This window comes from Ostrinia furnacalis, unplaced genomic scaffold (assembly GCF_004193835.3).
Source record: "Ostrinia furnacalis isolate ACB-3 unplaced genomic scaffold, ASM419383v2 OfSCF1656, whole genome shotgun sequence".
Lineage (NCBI taxonomy): Eukaryota > Metazoa > Arthropoda > Insecta > Lepidoptera > Crambidae > Ostrinia > Ostrinia furnacalis.
Window position 1 is genome coordinate 66,127 of NW_021131895.1, and position 22,574 is coordinate 88,700.

Sequence of the window (22,574 nt, forward strand, 5' to 3'; positions counted from 1 at the left end):
ACAGATAAGCTCTACATTTTCCACTGTTGATTTACAATGGCAATCTGAACTGAAAAACAAAAATGTTCCAGTGATTTAAAAGTTACAATTTAATTAAGTAAGTAGGACTAAGGCTGGGTTGCACCATCTTACTTTAACTTTCACTTCATTCATAAATTTAAAGCACATATCAAAAGCACCTTAATGAAAAAGGGCTACTATAAAGTTGATGATTATATAAAGGATAAAAATGTTTGGAATGTTTAACTACCTAGCTNATTTAAAATACATAATTTTTATTTTCAGATCTTTTTTCTTCATAACATTCATTGATCATATTGTTTTAATTAATAATGTTGTTACTAAGAACATACTTCAACTCATAATGTTGTTGTTCAGAATAATTTACTTTATAACAGACATACTCGTATCTTTAAAAATATCATATATATTTTAATAGAGTAGATAAGCATGCAAAGCATGCAGCATGAAAGCAAGCATGCAGCATGCATTGGTATCTCCTCGTCTCCGGCGCTGCGGGATGTGCAGCCCTTTCGCCCTTGCGTAACGAAGCTCAGGCACCTACGCTAGCTTCCGCAACTTCGGCTTTTTGGATCGCCATCGGCGCCTTCGGCGCCTCGGCGACCAGCCTCAGCCGCTCCAGCTCACCCGGGCGCCTGAGCCTCGTTACAGCGGGCGAGGGCTGCCCTCCCTCCGCGCCTCCGGCTTTTAAATTACACTCTAGGGGTAGGGCAGACAAGACTACGTGGAGTCGGTTTTGCAGCGATTCGTTTCTATCACGTTAGTTTTGTGGCACAAAATTATTGCCTGTTTTGGACCATTTCAAATTAATTTAATGTTAATACGATTTAATACGAATAATAGACATCTATCAATAATATGGATAAATACACTTATGAGTAATAAATTTATGAAAACAAATATTAGGATACATCACATTTATGAATATTATAGTTATTTATTCGAATGATTATGAGTTTCGATCATTAGTATAGAAAAATATATGAAAACAAATATGTATTAGTAAAAACTAAGTGTAGGTATGATTAGTGATATTAGAATATCAATGATTATGTTTTTAAATATTTAGGTTTTAAATTTTTTATGAAGAATGATCATTATGGTATCAAATTGTATGAGAAATATTTTCGGACGTCCAATGATAGGAATTGAAAAGTTATTTAAGAAAATGCGCTACCAGTGAGATGCATCTAGAATAGTAACAACCTACCCTGTAAGAGACTATGTTCACTATCGCCTTGAAGAAGCCTGGATTATAGTGCTACATCGGTACACACCAACCAAATTACGGATGAAAATGAGAGCTAAAAGCTAGAAATTCTGAGGGATCGACGCGGACCTACGAGTAAAGTAAGTTGATAGGGGCGCTTCTTCTAATACTCATATTTTTCCAACAAAGAAGCGGGATTTCCCTAACGCTTCACTTTATTTCCACAAGATTACGATGTCCAAAATTATGTCTCACAGACAACTAAACAGATAAGCTCTACATTTTCCACTGTTGATTTACAATGGCAATCTGAACTGAAAAACAAAAATGTTCCAGTGATTTAAAAGTTACAATTTAATTAAGTAAGTAGGACTAAGGCTGGGTTGCACCATCTTACTTTAACTTTGACAAACGTCAAACTCCATACAAAAAACACCGGATATCGTCAAAGTTACGGTCAAAGTTAGGTGGTGCAACTCAGCCTAAGTTTTCCATGTTTATTTACGAATGAGAAGGTCGAAGGAATTTTAGTTTTTAAGTCATTTTAAGTTAATGTAAGTGTTATTGTAAAATTTATTCTCCAATGAGAAGGTGTTTTCAGAGTTCAAGATAAAAAATCAAGAAACGGACTCATACTATAAAATATTACGATACATAGAGTTCAATGAAAAATAATTTGAGAAAAAAGTTGTTAGGTCTGGTGGTAATAATAATGTGTTTGCAAGTCGGGTTTACGAGTAAATCCTGAAACGCGTTCGCAATAGTGACTCTACCCATTTTTTCTATTGTAAGTAGGTTGTTAATATCGTGAGAAGAATTACCTCATGTAATATTTACCTAAATAAAGCGCTAAATTATATCATGTAAGATCTAACAATAGATTGTCATAGGTCAGTACTTCAGTAGTGATAGTGTCAGAAATGTATCATGTATTAGCCATGTGTAACATAAATCATTATAATTGCAGTAATTAATATTTAATAATATTTATCCGATTTGCATCTGTTTATGCGTGCAAAGCTAGCAGATAGCTTCTGACCTATTGAAAATTTAATTGTACTATTGCAACATAGACCGAATTAGATCCAGTTGAATCCAGTTATGAGTGAAAGTTTAACTTAGGACTTCAGTCTGCTGTGCTTAATGCGAAGACAATATAGAGGTCTACTACCGATATACGGATTTATCTTTGTTATGACTAAACATTTTTTTTTCCAAAACTGTGTCTTATCCTTAGGACCAACCTTCTAACTAAGTTGTGCTAAGGCATTATCTAATGCCATGCCATAAAATGTGACATAGGAATTTGACTTCAGTTGTTAGACATCGTGTGAGTAGTTAGAAGAAGAGTATTAGACTTTCGTCCCTTCTCTTTAACGAGGATGATTGTGATAAGACTTGGACTGAAAATATCGCATAATTTGTGTTAAAACGTTTTTAATAAATAAGTTAAGCTACATGATTACAACTTAAATATTAAATAGATATTATTGGTACATCATCTGGCGTCAGTGTCTTCGTAGTCGCAAGATCGGTGCGAGACGTGATGGGTCGGCAGCAGGAAACTAAGGGCTGCGCATACTGGAACAATAGGCAAAATTAAATAAGTAACTGCTTTGATGTAGTAGTAGATTTTCTAGATTTCAGAGACGTAACACACGATACAATACATAGTTCGTTCGTTTCAGCCGAATGACGTCCACTGCAGGACGAAGATTCTGTGGACTATGCCTTTTCTAGTAGTGGAAGTCATTTGGCTGAAAATGGACTGGACTACTGGATCCTACAATCCCACCGCTGGCGGAGAGTCCCACATAAACCCTGGCTGCCGCCGCTGCCTGGGGTATGCGCAAAGGGCTATCTTCGGCATTGGACGTCCTGTGGCTGTAATTATGAGGAAGATGATTTTTTTATACTCACAGAACAGCAATGCAGAGAAGCCATAGAAGGTGCCTGCGCATGCGGCGGCGAGGAAGTAGCCGGCTGCGCTCGCGCCTGCCACAGAGCCAACCCGCCCAAACATCAGCACGGCGCCCACGGCTGTCCCTCTGTAGAAAGGTAAATGCTGGTTTGAGTTGCGAAGGGGACAAATCTAGTAAATATCTATACCTAAGCTGGAAGCTTAGATAGGTAGGTAATACTTTATTACACACCTTACATAGGTAGGTAATACTTTATTACACACCACACTTTGATAATTATTTTACCTATAAGGAACTAACATCAGCCTGCGACTTCCTTCAGGCTTACTGAAAGCTTGGGCATCAAACGGTAACAAACATATACCTATTTAATTATAAGCATAATTTTTATACCTACAGACTGTTTATTTTGAAGTTACGTTCTCAATTGCAGTATTTTTAAAGAAAAAAATATAAATTATATTAATGCATGAACACTCATTCTAGAATTAAAAAAAATAAAACCGACTTCAAATGCGTGAACACAAAAAAAACTAAAAATTAAAAATATTGCGTATAAAAAAGTTCATCCCCAATTTTCCACCCTTGGGGGTGAAATATTTTCTTCAAATTCGCATGAAACTACCCTTTGGATAATACCTTTTCAACAAAAAAATAATCGTTCAAATTGATTTATAATCGGCGGAGATATTGCGTATAAAAAAGTTCATCCCCAATTTTCCACCCTTGGGGGTTGTTTTTTCTATTATTAAATTTAAATGGGACCACCCTTGAGACGTAGACTAATAAATTTACATTCGTTTTGTAGAATAGCTCAAATACTAATAATACAATGCAAATAAAACATACCTTAACGACCTGGTTTTTCTTGTGTTGGAAAATAACTGAAAAAGAAGTGAAAAAAATCATGTCTTTTTCTAATTCAATCCATTCTTACTTCCATAAAATGTATAAAACTTGTGTCCGTTTTCTACTTCTACTAATAGATAATTTTATTGACTATCGCATGATATCAAATATTTGCTTATTAATGTTAAGTTACCCACGTTTTCACTTGTTTTTGAAGGAAGAGGTGAAAACTATAAATTAAAAACTTAAATCCTCGTAATTTTGCGACAAATGGGTCAAGCCCCAAATTTGAAGTATTTTCATCGATAAAATTGTCTATAGATTACGCCATTAAAGTTTGATCACTACAAGCCCGGACACACTGTATACAATGCAATGAACACTCATTCTAGAAAAATGCACTCGTATAGGTACTTGACATGTTTTGATAATGACGTGATAATTAATTTATGCGAAGCAACAACAATAACAGCCCTCAGCTGGGATTAGTTTTATCTCTACGCACACGGTGAGTCTTAAGTACCTATGCTGGGATATAATAATAAACAAACGACAGTTATTTTCTAGGCTGTTTAATAAACACTTATAACTATCGGTCTAGCGCTTTTTTAAATCAGCCAGTTCCTGAGGTGTAGGATCGGCACGGGAGGTGGAATGTTCTATATTGTCTCACATAAAATTCTAAATCCTATTCTTTGTCTTACTACCGATTTGTGTTCATAATAATCTCTCTTCATAATTTTATTTTTCATACTTTTTTTATTCATACATTTTTATTACTACCATCGGAGCTCTTAACAGTTAGTAATCATAATTTTTTCATCAATACTGTTACTACCAAGAACCATTTAAAATACATAATTTTTATTTTCAGATCTTTTTTCTTCATAACATTCATCTATATCTATACTTATAATAAATCTGTAGAGAGGTCAATTCTGTACATAAAATATATTTTCAAAATAACTATCAGGGGGTGATTAGTGATCGATACTGATGCCAAAAATGCAATCAGTAAAATTTTTGTCTGTCTGTCTGTCTGTCTGTCTGTCTGTCTGTCTGTCTGTCTGTATGTTCCTTATAGAAACAAAAACTACTTGACGGATTTCAACGAAACTTGGTACAATTATTCTTCATACTCCTGGGCAGGTTATAGGATACTTAGGAATTCCCACGGGAACGGGAAATAGCGGGAAAATCCTTTTGTATGAAAAATCTAAACCGCTTAAGTAAGACGCTTGAAATTTGGCATTACGATGACTTTAGTAANTTGAAAAGTTATGTAAGAAAATGCGCTACCCCTTGTAATATTTATGTGCTATTTCTGTCTTTTTTCTGTATTCGTTCTCTGTCATGTATAAGTGATGTTCATCGTAATACCTAAATATTTCTTTCTTTCTTTCTTTATTTCTTTCATTGATATAATAATGTGAAGAATATGATGTGAAGGGGATGAAGTCTCATTGACGTTTGACGTTACAAAAATACCCTCGACCAGCGCTAGACCTTTATCTGAATCACTGATTAACTGAAAAGTTCAGTGACAAAAAGCTTAATTTTGCACTAGGTTATTTATAAACTCGCTCATATTTACCTCAAGGTCGTGGGGAAGAGGTGACAGGTATACGCCGTCAAAGGACCAATACCCAGAGCTGTCAGCTGCATTGCTGACATTGCCACTCCTGCTACCAATCTAGAACAAAACGACATCTTGGATATTATACCATTTCAAAGGTGGGTAGAACTCTGCTACCTTGGAGAACTGCCCTCGAAACCCCTTTTGAGAACGATTTCAGGCAAGCAGTTAGATGCTGGTTCCTTAAACTGGTGATGCCTAGACTGGCGTTTAAATATTGACATTTTTGCTATGGTATAAAAAAAATATAGTTTCGAATAATCGAATTTACTTGATGCTGATGATGCTTTGAGACCTTGGTTGGGCGTAAGAACGTGGTTCCGCATAGTTATTACCTACGAAATTTTTTTATTCCTTATATTTTTCAACCTTGATGATTTTGTTTATCAATGTAAAGCTTTCATTTCGACGAATCATCGGCTAACTGCTTTAATTTTGTCAATTGCTTTAATTGCTTTGTTATTTTCAGTCTGCCTGGAATGTCAATGACTTGAAATGCACCTTATTAAAAGGGTTCTTTAAAAATGAGGGGAATAACTTATCATGAGATAAGTTCAGTTTTATTTTCCATAACTTGCCTGTTCTCCTGAAGTCCAGACATCAAGCAAGCTGCCCCAACGGTGGTGAACATGGCGATCAACAAGGTCTTCTTGTTGATGGGGCTCAGACACGCCAGGAGTACCACGATGCTGTATACCAGGGTCGTGACCACCATGATGAGGAAGGTGGCGTGGGATATGGTGTCCACACATGCTTCGCTGGGCTTGTTCAATGTCTAGGAGAAAAAAATTGATTAGTGAGATGTATAGCACTTAAAGAAAGGTCAAAGGTAATCTTTAGAATTGAATCTCTTAAATAATATGTAATTTAAAAGAAAACCGTCTGAATGTTGTGCTTACCCTTAAGTGACATATATATCAGAAATGTTATCTTCATAAATGTTAATCATAAGAGTATAATATATATGTTGTTGGTATGCCATATAAATAAATAAATAAATAAATAGAAACATGTTAGAACTATGTAAGCACGACAAGTTAATTATTATTTTCAATATTTTTACTGCAGAAATTACTAATAGTCCCGTTAACTCCTCAAGTGGGTTCACCACAGTAATAGTCCAGCGGGCTCGAACCAGCGTTCCTCGGATCTCGATACGGCCAGTTCGACATTATTATCACCCACCTCTCGATTGTTGTTATATCTAGAGGTAAGTACTTTGAGTAATGGACTAAAGCTTACGTCATTAGAAGATTGGTCGATGAACACACAAATGTTCCCTTCGTCCACGATTGGATCGGAGAATATTTTGTTTATGGTGTCTGGAGCCAATAGGAATAATCCATTTAACCTGCACAAATCAATAAGAGTCACTTTTTAGAGGCACAAAGATCCTTATAATATTTGATTATACAAGCAGCAGAGAAATCTTACAAGGAGAACAATCCAAACATAAGAAAACCAGTCAGCGCCAGCCACTTGAGATGAGGAGGTCGCAACAGAGTCAAGGTTGAGTCTCCTCTCCATTTGGCCACCACACACCCAGGACCTGGTTCGGTGGTCATGCGCTTGCCATCATCCCGAAGAGAAGTGACCTGATAAAATTATATGAGCAATATTTTAGAAGTAGCAATCGTTGCTAACAATATTCAATAAGGCGTATAGAGCATACAGAGACTGATAAGCTACATTAAGAAAAATTTGGATGGTATCTCGCCCTTTTTGGCGTTATGGCTTACGCAGTAAAGATCTTCTGTCAGCCCGCTATTAACCGCGTATATTTTCTTCAAAACAGCTAACGCTTGTCGTTTCTTGCCCTTAGCGACCAGGAACTTGGGGCTTTCGTCGGCGCAGGCGACTCCTAGGGCCACCAGCAGTAGTGGCATGGCGTAAATCACCGTGAGGAGCCGCCATGGTCTGATGAATCGCCAATCGAATGAGAGGATGCCCCATGCTATTACTGGAAGAATAGTTTATTTGGATTCCTTGGGTTATGTTCACGTAAATCAATAAATTGCACACACTCCGAAGAAGCTGCAAAAATACATAGTCATCGGTGGTTGACGCCCTTTCGGCACAATTTATTCTATAATTTAGTTATTAAATTAGCTTAGTTTTTCTCGATACTCACTTGTCCACTTGTCTTTNTTGTTGGTTTTTGTATCAAAAAAGATTTCTATCTCAGTATCCCCACAGAATACATAATAGTAGACTAGTATTATATTATCTGTGATAGTAGCAATCCCTAACATTACTTTCTTATCAAATAGGCTTACGCTCGGAGTCGGAGAAATATAGCCAGTTTCTATTGGTATGGGCCATATTTATTTTGTACCTGGACTCAAAGTAGACGACAGCATGAGAAACCCGTTGCAGGCCAGCACGGCCGCGTCTCTTCGCCTGCGCGGGAGCATCTCGCTGATGTACGCCCATCCTAATGACGATGGGCAGGACAGACTGCAAGGGAAACTGGTCCTTGTAACTCAGTGTGTTGGTAGGAGCTAGATTACCAAAATTGCGTCAGACCACGGTGTGGGATGGGGGAGTGCTCCACACTATTTAACATCATAATAATCATCATCAAAGTCAGCGGCAGCCGGCAGCATCTCAGCCTAGTGCTGATGGACAGGACAGGCTGCATAGAGAGCATTACCAATGGATTTGGTGGATAGATACTCAATCTATGATTGGACTGTGGAAATTGCTTGCACTCAGCATATACCCACCATGAATTATGTCTTCTATGTTCGTCGTGGGGCATTACATTCATAAAAAGGTATACTTTAACTTACAAAAGAGACGCCGCGAATTTGCAGCCGGCGTAGCCTGTCAGTGTTGAAGCGAAGGCTGCCACGAGGCCTAGGGCCCCAGCGATGATACACGACACCAGAAGCACTGGCTTCCTGCCGAGGGAGTCAGCGGCCCAGCCCCATAATGGGGCTGTGAGGATCACACCTGAAAATTGAGCACACGATCATATTACGGTACACCATCATCTAATATTGACCTGATTAGGACTATGACGTCACTATTTGTTTGTTTTTTCGGTAATGTTCCATAACGACTCAATAACGATTTTTTTTTTAAACACAACAGGAAAAAATTCCTGCATGGAACGGGGAAATGGGCCTGCATCATCTGATGGAAACTGATAAATATAATTAAAGTGGAAGCGAGCTTTAACCGGAATTCTCAACCACAGAGGATATACAATCAAATTAATCAAGTTATTTTACTTCGGACATATTAGCTTTGCTATAAATCTAGTAAATAAGTCTAGATTGTTGCAGATAAATTAATTAATTCATTTGAAATTACCTAAATTAGGTACCGACGTGACGATCCCTTTGAGATGATCCGGCAGGTTCAGGTCGCAAGCAGCCGCTGGCAGGATGAAGGCGTTGCCGATGATCTCCAGAAGGGCCGCGGATAGTGTGGCCAGCATCAGAATGCTGTGGTACACTTGGTATTTACCAGCGCCTGCGGATTAGGAATAGTGATGAGTGCGACATTGCTGTAATTTAGGCGTAGGCGTTGACAAAAAAATTATTAGCTACGCATGTGGCTACACCAAGTGATTTCCATACACCATTTATGTAGAGTGGATTTTGGATGAAAAGTTAAGAAGTTTAAACTCTAATTGCTATTGCTAGTAATAAAAACATAAGTACGGGTCTACTCTTACAACTCATACCAATGTGACTCTTCCCTAGCTAAGGTATCAAGGTATGTGAGAGATGGGTGGACTTGAATTTATAAAAACAATATAACTGTTATGATAATGATAGGTAGTTGTTTTTAATTACATAGGGATCTAGATTCGTTCATACTATGGATCGCAAATAAATTCTGAGCGCGATCTTAGTATGATGGTCTCTCCAATTGCAAAAGTATGGTGGGACGTTATTTTTTTACCCGACTGCGCCAGATGGATTCACAGGAGTTGCAGCGGTGGGAACAAGAGGTGGGAATAGTCCCATTTTCATAATATGACTTACCCACGATGTCTAAAGCCTCCTCCAAGTCAGTTTCAAAGTACTCCTCAGCGGTGGTACCCTTCGCGTCTGTGCTGTAATACCTCTTCAAGTTGTCCATTAGGCACACTTCGCTCCTCTTAGTGTTGATTTTCACTTGCGACATGTTGGACCACTGTTTTTACGTTAATCTACCACTGTAAAAAGATAAAAACTTTCTCAGAAATCTAAAGATGGTCAATAAGACAAATATTGCACCATGAAGGATGGCTTTCAATTTAATATTGCACAATATTATAAAAAAAATACTAGCTTCTATCAACCCTTAATTAAAAAGATTTCGCTATGGGGTCCTGTATAAAAAAATAATTATTTCGTACAAAAAGAGAGGTATCGAAGCAAACTTTAAATAGTAATATAGGTATTAGGTAATACTCGTAGTACTTTGTTTGTATGTTTGAGTTTGAGTTTGTCTAAGGAGTGCGAGATCTTATGTACACTAGGTATGTAATAAGCATTATTTTACAAATCTATAAGCCTGATGTACCGTAAACTGTATCTACAAGATAATGGTGAAAGACTTCTTTTGGTTCCTGAATTAACGTATGTAGACACAGAGTACCTTCCGACTACATACATACAAACTTCACATAATCACATAAAGTAGCAAAGTACTTTATAAATAAATTAAGTAACTAAAAAGTTAAAATAAACTCTAACTGTTGCTGTTAGTGATAAGACCATTGATTTTTATCACGTTTGCAGAGTCTTAGCAATGTTGGCAAAACATCTTACGCCATAAATATACGTGGTATTCCTGTCGCTTGAGGTTCATAATTCATAATATACAGTATGTTGACATGGAAGCTAATGACTGCTATGGAAAACTAAACACCATGGCACTCATGAAATTGCTCCAGGAAATTGACCGTGGACGGTGGAAAAAGTTACCTTACTCTAGATAGCCTACATGTACTTGGTACTAATCTGAAACACAGTCTGAAATTAAGTAAGATGACGTGTCCAAGCTTGTGTAAAATATGAATTTAACGTTATGTTACGCAATATGTTGGGCCAAATAAAATATTTTCTTTCTTTCTTTCTTTCTTTCAATGATTAGTTGACTAAATAACGATTAACCCTGAAAACGTTTTGTTGCTTTGATATCAATAAATGTATAAAATTTGCAAATTAGTGACGTCAAAGATGCTATGGCAAATTAAGATACAAACAATGGGAGACTCGTTTTGACAACTCGTACACATTTTATCAATTCCCTCCCCTCCATACATTTATATTCTGAAAGTATATTTTAGGTAGGTTAGACAATGGCTGTATGGCGAGCTTTACAATGTCGGCGCTTGCGCTGATCCATCAACTCTATGTTATAGGGCGAACACAATCGCTCGAAGGCAAAAGACATCTTGAAACACAATCAGACCCAGCTTACCTATATCTTTGCCTAATACAAAACCAAAACAATAGTTTAGTATTTTATTTCTGATGCTTTAACATTGTGAACTTTCGTTAAAATATATAGAGGCCATCCACCTTTACAAAAAAAAATTGCGTAGGTGTAAAATTATTACATAAACCCTTGTCATAAACCTAATATTTTAATTGTGTAGAGTTCGTTTAATAACATACAAACATCTGGATCCGCCTTTATAGTCCAGTCAATGAATGCCNGCTTCGGCACAGTGCCGATCACTGACGTTTGTCAACAAAATGGTGCTTGACTCTTGAGACAGGCTAAATTACATTTTTTTTTTAAATACCTTCGCGAAGTAAAACTTCTGTATGTAGTACTTATTATTATTCTGTGATATGACTTACCCACGATGTCTAGAGCCTCCTCCAAGTCAGTTTCAAAGTACTCAGCGGTGGTACCCTTCGCGTCTGTGCTGTAATACCTCTTCAAGTTGTCCATTAGGCACACTTCGCTCTTTTTAGTGTTGGTTTTCACTTGCGACATGTTGGATCACTGTTTTTACATTAATCTACCACTGTAAAAAGATAAAAACTTTCTCAGAAATCTAAAGATGGTCAACAAGACAAATATTGCACTATGAAGGATGGCTTTCAATTTAATATTGCACAATATTATTTTAAAAAATACTAGCTTCTATAAACCCTTAATTAAAAAGATTTCGCTATGGGGTCCTGTATAAAGAAATAATTATTTCGTACAAAAAGAGAGGTGTCGAAGCAAACTCCAAATTAAATAGTAATATAGGTATTAGACAATACCAGTAATACTCGTAGTACTTTGTTTGTACCTGTACCCTACTTAAAATGGCAAATAAAATGTTTGAGTTTGAGTTTGTCTAAGGAGTGCGAGATCTTATGTACACTAGGTATGTAATAAGCATTATTTTACAAATCTATAAGCCAGTACCTCTAGTAGGAAAAACTTTCGAGTTCGTTTCGTTGCGTATTCAAAGTGTCATCGAAAAATTTTGTATGAAAAATTAAACAGCGCCCCCTAGGGCGGCTATAATATAGGAATATATTTTTCGATGACACTTTGAATACGCAACGAAACGAACTCGAAAGTTTTTCCTACTAGAGGTACTGATGTACCTACCGTAAACTTTATCTACAAAATAATGGTGAAAGACTTCTTTTGGTTCCTGAATTAACGTATGTAGAGACAGAGTACCTTCCGGAAATACTACATACATACAAACTTCACATAATCACATAAAGTAGCAAAGTACTTTATAAATAAATTAAGTAACTAAAAAGTTAAAATAAACTCTTACTGTTGCTGTTAGTGATAAGACCATTGATTTTTATCACGTTTACAGAGTCTTAGTAATGTTGGCAAAACATCTCACGCCATAAATATACGTGGTATTCCTGTCGCTTGAGGTTCATAATATGTATACAGTATGTTGACATGGAAGCTAATGACTGCTATGGAAAAATAAACACCATGGCACTAATGAAATTACTCTAGGAAATTGACCGTGGCGGTGGCAAAAGTTACCTTACTTTAGAACCTCTGAAACACAGCCTGAAGTAAGTTGCGTCCAGGCTTGGGTAAAATTGTATATAACTTATGTTATGCAATTGGGTTCTTGTCATAACCAATGATTCCAAGAGATACCTCTAAAAAAAGCTTTCATATTAGCCCTGAAAACTTTTCGTAGATTTGAAATCAATACAATTCGCAAATTAGTGACATAATCAATGGTAGAGTCAAGAGTAAGTTTTGTCAATTCATAAAAATTGGTTACCCTACTCGTATTTACGTAGTTGAACTCTGAAAGTATAATTTAGGTTGGTAGACAATGACGAGTGCATTACCGCAGCAAAATTTTTATAAATGTTGTGCTTTAGAGAGACGAGAGTATAGCAGATAATTAGTCCATCGTGAGCAGAAATTTGTCCACTAATAGCAAAATTCGTTCAAATTATAGTTTTAATGTTATTAGGAAAAAACAGATTTTGCTGGGGTAATGTTTGAAACATTACCCCAGCAAAATTTTTTTTTAAAGTCGTTCTATCCCGGAACCAAACACCTTTTTATTCGATTGTAAGAGTACTGGTTTACTCACAAATCCGTTTTATCTGATTTTCGAAATCATTTAATTACACTGGTGTTTATCATTCAAATCAATGACTAATGCTTGAACTAATTTGGACATATCAAGGTCTATCATTGGTATTTTTTTCAAACTTCTGCGTTAAGCCATTTACGAGATCTGGGACATCACAAAACATTACCCCAGCAAAATTCTGAATAACTTGAGAACCGGAACACGAACAAATTTTGCTATTCGTGGACAANTGCCCATGTACGATCCTAGACTGCATCTCACTTAATATCAGGTGCATTGAGGTCGAATACCTGCCTTGTTATGCATAAAAAAAGTATATTCTGCAATACCTGAAATTGTCTTAAGTAAGACTACAAATAATTTTCTAGAATTTAACAATCTCAGGCTTTATGTAGCGACACGTTATCAGACCCCCCTAGACGTTGATTGCTGAGCAAATACCTCGCGAACGGTGAGCAAACTGCCGCTATCTCCCTAAGATACAACCATTTATAGAAAGTGTGGAATATTTTTGGCTCGGAAAGTTTTTTGGGGCTTAACATTTGAGCATGTTTAAACTGAATGTCTCGTGATAGCGGGTCGCTAAGGAGTATTTTTCTTATGATAGGTCAGCATTATGCTGTATGTATGTAGATTCTAGACTTACAAACTTTAATATCAGGGCATCCAGACAAAGCAACATTCGTGATCGTTTCGTTAGGTCTCTGTCGAATGTCGATATGCCCCAACGGCCATCAGCGCTACGAAGCTACGAGCTACGTTCCCCACCCACTGTCTTTTAGCTAGTCTAGCTAAATGACAGTGGACAGTAGACAATCCTATTGGTTATGTCGGTGCTTTAGTTATTTTACGGATTTTCTCTTTTCTATTTTATTAGATCAGGTAGAAAAACTCCAAGAATAACGTCATAGCTGGGCATTAACTCGTTAATCCGTTAATCGTTAATTAACGAAGTTAACATTTCTATTAATGGATTAATTTTTAAGTTAACTTTAAAAAAATTTAACGGACTCGTTAACTTCCGTTAAATTATCCTAAGTCCGTTAATCGTTTATCCAGAACCTACTATTTACCAAAAAAATATAGCAGGCACGCTGAAAAACGCGTTCTGCCAATACGTTCGGGCTTCCAGAACTTCCAGAACCCAAAACAACAGTTTTTGTAACCAGATCACTAACGACACTTGTTTGTATGTGTGGGACAACTCTTGCAACTGAATTTAAGACCAGTTTCCCTATCGCATCGAATTTGGGTTCGTTGGATTCGACTTTTCGAGCACTTTGGTACTAGATGATGCCCAGGGTCCTGATGATGGAGTCAGGAGGTGGCCATAGGAATTCCTAAACGAAACGGTGGAAACTTATCGAGTTTGGGTTTGCTGGATTTGTCTTTTCGAGCACTTTGGTGCTAAATTGTATTGTAATTGAACCAAAGCTCTGAGATTGAGATACTACTAAAAAGTGTTTTAAACTTTTTTCAAAACAACCTTTTATTCTGAAATGCAGTTGTACTAAGACGAAAAAAATAATTGTACCTACTAATGCAAGGTTCAAATAATTTCGAAATCTTGTATCGCGCATGGAATTTATTCCTCTTTTATGTTTGCGCTACAAGCTTACGAAATTATTTGAACCTTGCATACTATTATTTTTTTCGTTATAATTATCATGTGTTAACGGTTAACGGATTAACGATTAACGTTAACTTGCGTTACATCTTGCGAAATGTAACGTTTTAACGTTTAACGAAGTTAATTTTTTTATTAACGGTTTAACGATTAACGAAGTTAACTATTTGATTAACGGTGCCCAGCTATGAATAACGTAGCACGCGGAGTTTTTGATGATAGTTTTCCAATATAATCGTCTTGGTTCAACTTCCAGAAAGAGATCTAGGCAGCGTACGGAGAGCTCAGTCGCGACATCTACTTACTCGTCCAAAAACTTAAGAACCAGGTTATTCGTGTTGTCCCCATGATTTTTATCCCCATGATGGAGACAAAAGGAACAGATGAATCATCTCAAGTAGAATCGTAGTGATTAGAAAATTCAACTTAAGAGATTTTCGACGGCAAATCCAGTGTACGTTACCTATCATGGATATTTTTTCTTCAAAATGATGATTAAACTTCTTATTTTCTTAACGAAAGTACAATCATTGAACTTTTTGCACAATATCCTGATTACATTTTATAAAGAGCTACTAAGTAGCTAGATAATTATTTAGGTATGTAGCCAAGTTCTCTCATGATCTTTAAAGTAAACATGTGTAGTTAAACAATAAATTAATTTGTAACAAAGCCTCAACCAAATATTACCCCTTGGTGAGCCGATAAGATAATTAAATGCATAACAAGAAAATAGCAAATACGTCGTAGGAGGTTGAGTTTGATGACCGATCAACACTTGTTATCCCAACTAATATTATAAATGCGAAAGTAACTCTGTCTGTCTGTCTGTCTGTCTGTCTGTCTGTCTGTCTGTCTGTCTGTCTGTCTGTCTGTCTGTCTGTCTGTTACGCTTTCCCGCTTAAACCTCGCAACCGATTTTGATGAAATTTGGCATAGAGATAGTTTGAGTCCCGGGAAAGAACATAGGATAGTTTTTATCCCGGTTTTTGAAACAGGGACGCGCGCGATAAAGTTTTTCTGTGACGGACAAAATTCCACGCGGGCGAAGCCGCGGGCGGAAAGCTAGTTCGTTATAAAATATATTACGACTTTACTCTTTATCTGTTATTAGATGTTTTAGTTGGGCTTAGATTTTTTTGTTCTGGATGTCCTTGGGTAAATGAATGGTTTAGAATGGACTACTATGCCGAGAGAAATTGAAATGATGAATTAAAATTTCGTCGGTCGTTTGGTGTAGGTAGTGGTTCGAAACGGACTACTCAATTCCGGAGGTTGCGGGTTCGATTCCCGCACAGTACAAACATTTGTGTGCATGAACATATTTGTTTGTATTGGACTGGGTGTTTTCTATGTATAATAAGTATGTATTTACAAAAAAAAGTATTTAAGTATGTTTATATCCGTTGTCTAGTACCCATAGTATACAAGCTTTGCTTAGTTTGGGACTAGAAGCGCAGTGTAAAAATGTCCAAGGATACTTAGACTCTGGGTGGTATGTACATAGTAAATGCAATATGCATGTAATTACAATAAAATTGGTCAAGTGCGTGTCGTGACACGCGCTGTGTAGGGTTCCTTAGTTGTTCGTCGTTACCACAATTGCCACAATATATTTCATCTAATGTCAGTTTCATATTTTCTTCTAAGGATTTTTTGCTGGTTAGGTTAGGTTAGGTTAGGTCCATTCTTGACAGGGGAACGCGGCTCACCTCCGGAGACCCCAACGGGCCATCGCCCAGAGGGTAGCCAGGGCGTATCGCACAGTCGGCTTCGACGCAGCATGCGCCTTGGCATTACCCCTCCCTGGGAGCTAGAAGCGCATGTCCAGGCCGCCGTTTACAGATGGATGGCGGCCCAGAAAGAGCGGGGCGAACACCCCGCCTTCGAGGAGAGGGAGGCAGTTCGACGCGAGGCTCGTGAAACTGTGGTCCAACAGTGGGCAGACCACCTCGCCGTTGCCGAGTCGGGCCGCCGAACCTCGGACGCTCGCGCCGACCATAGAAAGGCTCGAGCGCCTGCACGGGTACCTTTCCTTCCATTTGGTGTAGGTGTTGACCGGTCACGGATGCTTTGGCTCATATCTGCACCGCATTAGAAGGGAAGAGACGCCGTCCTGCCACGCGTGTCGCGGCGGTGCGGAGGACACGGCACACCATACCCTTGCGGTATGTGCGGCGTGGGCTCCGCAGCGCAATACGCTTATCGCAGCAGTAGGCCGGGACCTTGTGGTGCCCAGTATAGTCAAAGCTATGCTGGACAGTAACGAGGCCTGGGTGGCAATGGCCTCCTTCTGTAAAGACGTGATGTCTCAGAAGGAGGCCGCGGAGCGAGAGCGCGAGGATGATCCAAACGCGCCCTCGCTCCGGCGACGGCGGAGGGGTTAGAGGAGGCGACAATATGATCGCCTCCAGTTTCCTCTCGGTGATGGCCAGCGGGCCGGAGGCGTCAAAGTCAAAGTCAAAATTTCTTATTTGTTTAGACTAATAAATAGTTCTTACAAATGAGCCTCTACACGTCTCATAATCGTTTTACCCTACCAGCGCTTCGAGACCAACATTTGGCAAGTGCTGAGAAGAAGCGCCGCAACAAGCTCAGTCACCACTGTCTGCCGGTTAATATAAATAAATAGAAATAGTAGTAGTAGGTACATTCGATTCAGGAGCAGTTCACTGTATTTACCATGCATTCTTGTACGGTGGATCATAAGAATGGGTAGGTATACAAGATTGCGTGGTATATTAAACAAGGTAGTGACGTGCTAATATTTAGACTTACNAAAATAGGTATTGGTCCCTACTTTTATCTCTGTGAATATGGCAAGAATGCAAAGTAACACGGTGTATAATGCTTTATTGACTGGACTATTAGGCCCCAAGCTTGTATTGTTTACTGCTCGATACGTTAATTAAATTTTCATTGAATAAACTACTTAACACCAGTTTTCACTGCCTACAATTTTGTTTATTTCCTAAGTACGAGTAAATAAATTGGATTTATGATTGAATCGTAATGAGGTATATGGAAAACTATGGACTACTTTCTTGCAGGTAGGTATTCCGATCTCTACCAGAACTAAGATTGTGATCATGCGAATACGTCAATCATCATCATTTCAGCCACATGACGTCCACTGCTGAACATAGGCCTCCCCCAATGACTTCCACATCGCACGGTTGGTAGCGGCCTGCATCCAGCGCCTTCCCGCTACCTTTATCAGGTCGTCGGTCCACCTTGGCGAATACGTACTTCCATGCAATGTTTATTTGGATTTCATCATCATTATCATCACTATCAGGCAATTTAGTCTCCACTGCAGGAGCACGACTCTCTATTTACCAAAAGTAAACAAAAGATTTGACTTTCAAAGCGCACGCTGGAAAGACGTGCTCATGCAATACCTACTTCACAAATTTATCATGCAGACCTTGCTGTTGCAAGTGATGGTTTTCATCTTCTATTCTATAGCAAAAGCTGAAAGAGTTTATGTCCATAAAATAAGTAACTCATGCCCGTTTTCACCATCAATCCCTAATTTTTAAGTGACCACAATGGTAACACAATAGGAATTGGGCATAAGTCATCTAATAACAATCTAATAAAACTGAAGATTTACGCTCCTGCACACGACGCCGCTACCGCGCCGCCACCGCGCCGCGGGCGAAATTATGCTTTGATGGCGCGGTGGCGGCGCGGCGGCGGTTTTACTCGGTGCGTCTGAACACGTCGTGACGTCGTGTGCAGAAGCGCTTGGAGTACTCGTTTCAGCCTCTCTACTCTATCTTTTTTTATCGTTGCATACGAGTAGAAAGTGCCAAAATATACTGGTCAAAACTGAATAAATATTNATCTGTTTTTTCCTAATAACTTTAAAACTATAATTTGACCGAATTTTGCTATTAGTGGACAAATTTCTGCTCACGATGGACTAATTATCTGCTATACTCTCGACTCTCTAAAGCACAACATTTATAAAAATTTTGCTGCGGTAATGCACTCGACAATGACTGTAATATATCCACGAGCTTTACATTGCCGGCGCTTGCGCTGATCCATCAACTCTATGTTACAGGGCGAACACAATCGCTCAAATGCAAAAGACATCTTGAAACACAATCAGACCCAGCTTACCTATATCTTTGCCTAATACAAAACCAAAACAATAGCTTAGGCCGGGGTGCACCATCTTATTTTGACTGTAACAAACGTCAAAAATCTGTCAAACTCCATACAAAATGCACCGGTTATCGTCATAGTTACCGTTAAAGTTAGGTGGTGCAACTGAGCCTTAGTATTTTGTTTCTGATGCTTTAACATTGTGAACTTTCGTTAAAATCTATAGAGGCCATCCACCTTTACAAAAAAAAAATTGCGTAGGTGTATATTACATAAACCCTTGTCATAAACCTAATATTTTAATCGTGTAGAGTTCGTTTAATAACACAATACAAACATCTGGATCCGCCTTTAGGCTCAAAGCTTGGTTTTGTTTACTGCTCGATACGTTAATTACATTTTAATTGAATAAACTACTTTCACTGCTTACAATTTTGTTTATTTCCCAAGTATGAGTAAATAAATCGGATTTATGATTGAAGTATAATGAGATATATGGAAAACTATGGACTACTTTCTTGCAGGTAGGTATCCCGATCTCTACCAGAACTAAGATTGTCATCATTTCAGCCACATGACGTCCACTGCTGAACATAGGCCTCCCCCAATGACTTCCACATCGCACGGTTGGTAGCGGCCTGCATCCAGCGCCTTCCCGCTACCTTTATCAGGTCGTCGGTCCACCTTGGCGAATACGTACTTCCATGCAATGTTTATTTGGATTTCATCATCATTATCATCACTATCAGGCAATTTAGTCTCCACTGCAGGAGCACGTATTTACCAAAAGTAAACAAAAGATTTGGCTTTCAAAGCGCACGCTGGAAAGACGTGCTCATGCAATACCTACTTCACAAATTTATCATGCAGACCTTGCTGTACTAAGTGATGGTTTCCTTCTAAAGCAAATGCTGAAAGATTTTTTGTCCATAAAACTTATTTATTTATTTACTTATTTATCTTAAGGTAACTCATGCCCGTTTTCACCATCAATCCCTAATTTTTAAGTGACCACTATGGTGACACAATAGGAATTTTGTTTTCATAGGGGTCACTTAAAAATTGGGATTGATGGTGAAAACGGACATAAGTCATCTAATAGCAATCGAATAAAACTGAAGATTTACTTTAAAGTACTAGTTTCAACCTCTCTGCTCTATCTTTTTTATCGATTGCATACGAGTAGTAAACGCCAAAATATACTGTTCAAAACTAAATATTTTTGATTTGATTTATCAGAAAATAAATTAGCAGCAATCATGTGATAACAATAAGATTATTTTCACGTGGCGCAATGGCGTCAGCGCAAAGTAAATATAAACAAATCACTCTTACATTAACTTATTCACTGATCTCACTTAACATATTTCACAATAATTAAACTTGTAACGGGATGCAATACCGGAGTAAGACTGGCCGGTATCGGGTGTAGGACCCATCCGATACGTCGACGGAGAATAAATCACACTTATCTGTGTTTAACTAGTGTAATGGTTTAATAGTTATTATTAAGATAATCGCTTGAGCAACCTTTTATCATAAGGTTTGATTGACAAAACTTTGGTTTAAAATAGAAGTTTATTATTACTTTACTTCTTATCGGTTAATTTAGTTATGAATGAGTTCGTGGTCTTGAAGTTATATGNATTATACAGGGTGTCCCAGAATGGGTGGTGAATCAAACTGCTAGGGAGGGAGGTAGCTCTACTAATGTTATATCCCTAAAAAATATGAAAAACTCCAAACGCAGCAATTATAGCCAAATACTTAGGCAAAAATGATTTATTTTCACTTTAAAAAAAATATTTTGTGTCCTACGCTTTATTTTTTTTCATATTTTTAGGGATCGTACATTAGTAGAGCTACCTCCCCTATCAGTTTGATTCACCCATTCTTTGATCCGGACGCTAAGTCTGAACTCCAATTGTAAAAATCATCCTATTAGGATATTTTGGAATGATTTTGATTGTCTACAAAGAAATGTGGTTCCTAACTACAGTAGGTACTTCAAGCCGACGGTTTGATTGAGTCATCATGCTAGACGTATCGAGTTATTATGCTGACACCGACCTCAGTTGTAAAAACCCACACGATAAGTATATACAAGAAGAATACAAGATAGGTAGATCGTTCGTTCGTTCGTTTCAGCCAAATGACGTCGACCGCTGGACAAAGGCTTTCCACAAAGACCGGTCCTGCGCCGCCCACATCACTCACTTCTCGTGACCTTCTCCAGATCGTCGGTGCACCTAGTGGGGGACCTGCTCACACTATGTCTTCCTGCCCGTGGTCACAACTCGAGAACTTTTCTGCCCCAAGCTCTACGAGCTATGTTCCCCGCCCACTGCCACTTGATTTTTCAAATTCTGCAGTGTATGTCGATAATAGGTACCTACATAGAGAGATCAAAACTTTCTTGCAAACAAGAAAGGAAAGAAATTAAAACAAAGAGAGACGGTACAATTTAGGCGATCTTATCTAATACACCTTAGGATTAAGATGAAGAATGTATTGCTACATTCGAATCATTCGAACTTCAGTTTTTCTCTTCTTCAAATGTTTATATAAGAAAGGCGAGAGTAAATAGGCACTTACAGGGCAGATAATAGGTACTCGTATGTACGATCCTAGACTGCATCTCACTTAATATCAGGTGCATTGAGGTCGAATACCTGCCTTGTTATGCATAAAAAAAGTATATTCTGCAATACCTGAAATTGTCTTAAGTAAGACTACAAATAATTTTCTAGAATTTAACAATCTCAGGCTTTATGTAGCGACACGTTATCAGACCCCCCCTAGACGTTGATTGCTGAGCAAATACCTCGCGAACGGTGAGCAAACTGCCGCTATCTCCCCAGATACAACCATTTAGAAAGTGTGGAATATTTTTGGCTCGGAAAGTTTTTTGGGGCTTAACATTTGAGCATGTTTAAACTGAATGTCTCGTGATAGCGGGTCGCTAAGGAGTATTTTTCTTACGATAGGTCAGCATTATGCTGTATGTATGTAGATTCTAGACTTACAAACTTTAAAATCAGGGCATCCAGACAAAGCAACATTCGTGATCGTTTCGTTAGGTCTCTGTCGAATGTCGATATGCCCCAACGGCCATCAGCGCTACGAAGCTACGAGCTACGTTCCCGGCCCACTGTCTTTTGGCTAGATAATCCTACTGGATATTGGTACTTTAGTTCTTCTACGGATTTTCTCTTTCCTTTTCTGATTAGGACAGGTAAGGAAACTCCAAAAATAGCATAGCACGTGGAGTTTTTGACGAATACGTATGTATTTTAAACATGGTCTTTGGTAGATTCAACTTCGAGAAAGAGGTTTATGCAGCGTTCGGGAAGCTACGCGACATCTAGATGTACAAAGTCTCTAGAACAAGTCATGTGAAGAATATCTGATTCACCTAAAACGAATCGTTGTGATTTGGAAAAATCAACTCAAAAGATTTTCGACAGCAAATTCAGTATCGTTACCTATCATGGATATTTTTTTTTCAAAATGATGATTACTTACCTACTTATTTTCCCAACGAAAGGTATAACACAAAGTACAATTAGGTATTGGAACTTTTTGCACAATATCCTGATTACATTTTATAAAGAGCTACCTACTAAGTAGCTAGATAATTTATGTAGCCCTGT

The 22,574-nt window shown here is 38.1% G+C and overlaps 2 protein-coding genes across 7 annotated transcripts; one reads left to right on the forward strand and one right to left on the reverse strand.

Moving 5' to 3' along the window:
- Positions 1-2,651: 2,651 nt before the first annotated feature.
- Positions 2,652-21,534, reverse strand: LOC114353410 (synaptic vesicle glycoprotein 2B). Of its 6 annotated transcripts, none has more exons than XM_028305409.1 (12): positions 21,517-21,534; positions 11,449-11,618; positions 8,957-9,118; positions 8,431-8,593; positions 7,974-8,095; positions 7,378-7,598; positions 7,073-7,233; positions 6,881-6,989; positions 6,217-6,413; positions 5,597-5,695; positions 3,152-3,279; positions 2,652-2,812 (listed from the first exon to the last, which is right to left on the reverse strand). In XM_028305409.1, the coding sequence occupies exons 2-12, from the start codon at positions 11,585-11,587 to the stop codon at positions 2,730-2,732; spliced, it is 1,584 nt and encodes a 527-aa protein (XP_028161210.1). In that variant the 5' UTR covers positions 11,588-11,618; positions 21,517-21,534; the 3' UTR covers positions 2,652-2,729. The 6 variants fall into 6 exon arrangements, with proteins under 6 accessions (XP_028161210.1, XP_028161207.1, XP_028161208.1 ...); XM_028305406.1 differs by lacking the exons at positions 11,449-11,618; positions 21,517-21,534 and adding exons at positions 9,637-9,809; positions 20,257-20,521; XM_028305407.1 differs by lacking the exon at positions 21,517-21,534 and adding an exon at positions 20,257-20,521.
- Positions 16,589-17,192, forward strand: LOC114353401 (uncharacterized). Its single transcript, XM_028305393.1, has 2 exons — positions 16,589-16,813; positions 16,857-17,192. Exons 1-2 carry the CDS (start codon positions 16,589-16,591, stop codon positions 17,190-17,192), a joined length of 561 nt encoding a protein of 186 aa, XP_028161194.1.
- Positions 21,535-22,574: the final 1,040 nt, after the last annotated feature.

Excerpts from the sequence above, each read along its gene's own strand:
- LOC114353410 (XM_028305406.1), bottom strand. The coding sequence starts at position 9,778 with ATGTCGCAAGTGAAAATCAACACTAAGAGGAGCGAAGTGTGCCTAATG. Across the intron at positions 6,990-7,072 it reads ATGTTTGGATTGTTCTCCTT|GTTAAATGGATTATTCCTAT; the intron begins GTAAGATTTCTC and ends TGATTTGTGCAG. Across the intron at positions 5,696-6,216 it reads TCTGGACTTCAGGAGAACAG|ATTGGTAGCAGGAGTGGCAA; the intron begins GCAAGTTATGGA and ends GTTTTGTTCTAG.
- LOC114353401 (XM_028305393.1), top strand. The coding sequence starts at position 16,589 with ATGCGCCTTGGCATTACCCCTCCCTGGGAGCTAGAAGCGCATGTCCAG. Across the intron at positions 16,814-16,856 it reads CTCGCGCCGACCATAGAAAG|GTGTTGACCGGTCACGGATG; the intron begins GCTCGAGCGCCT and ends CATTTGGTGTAG.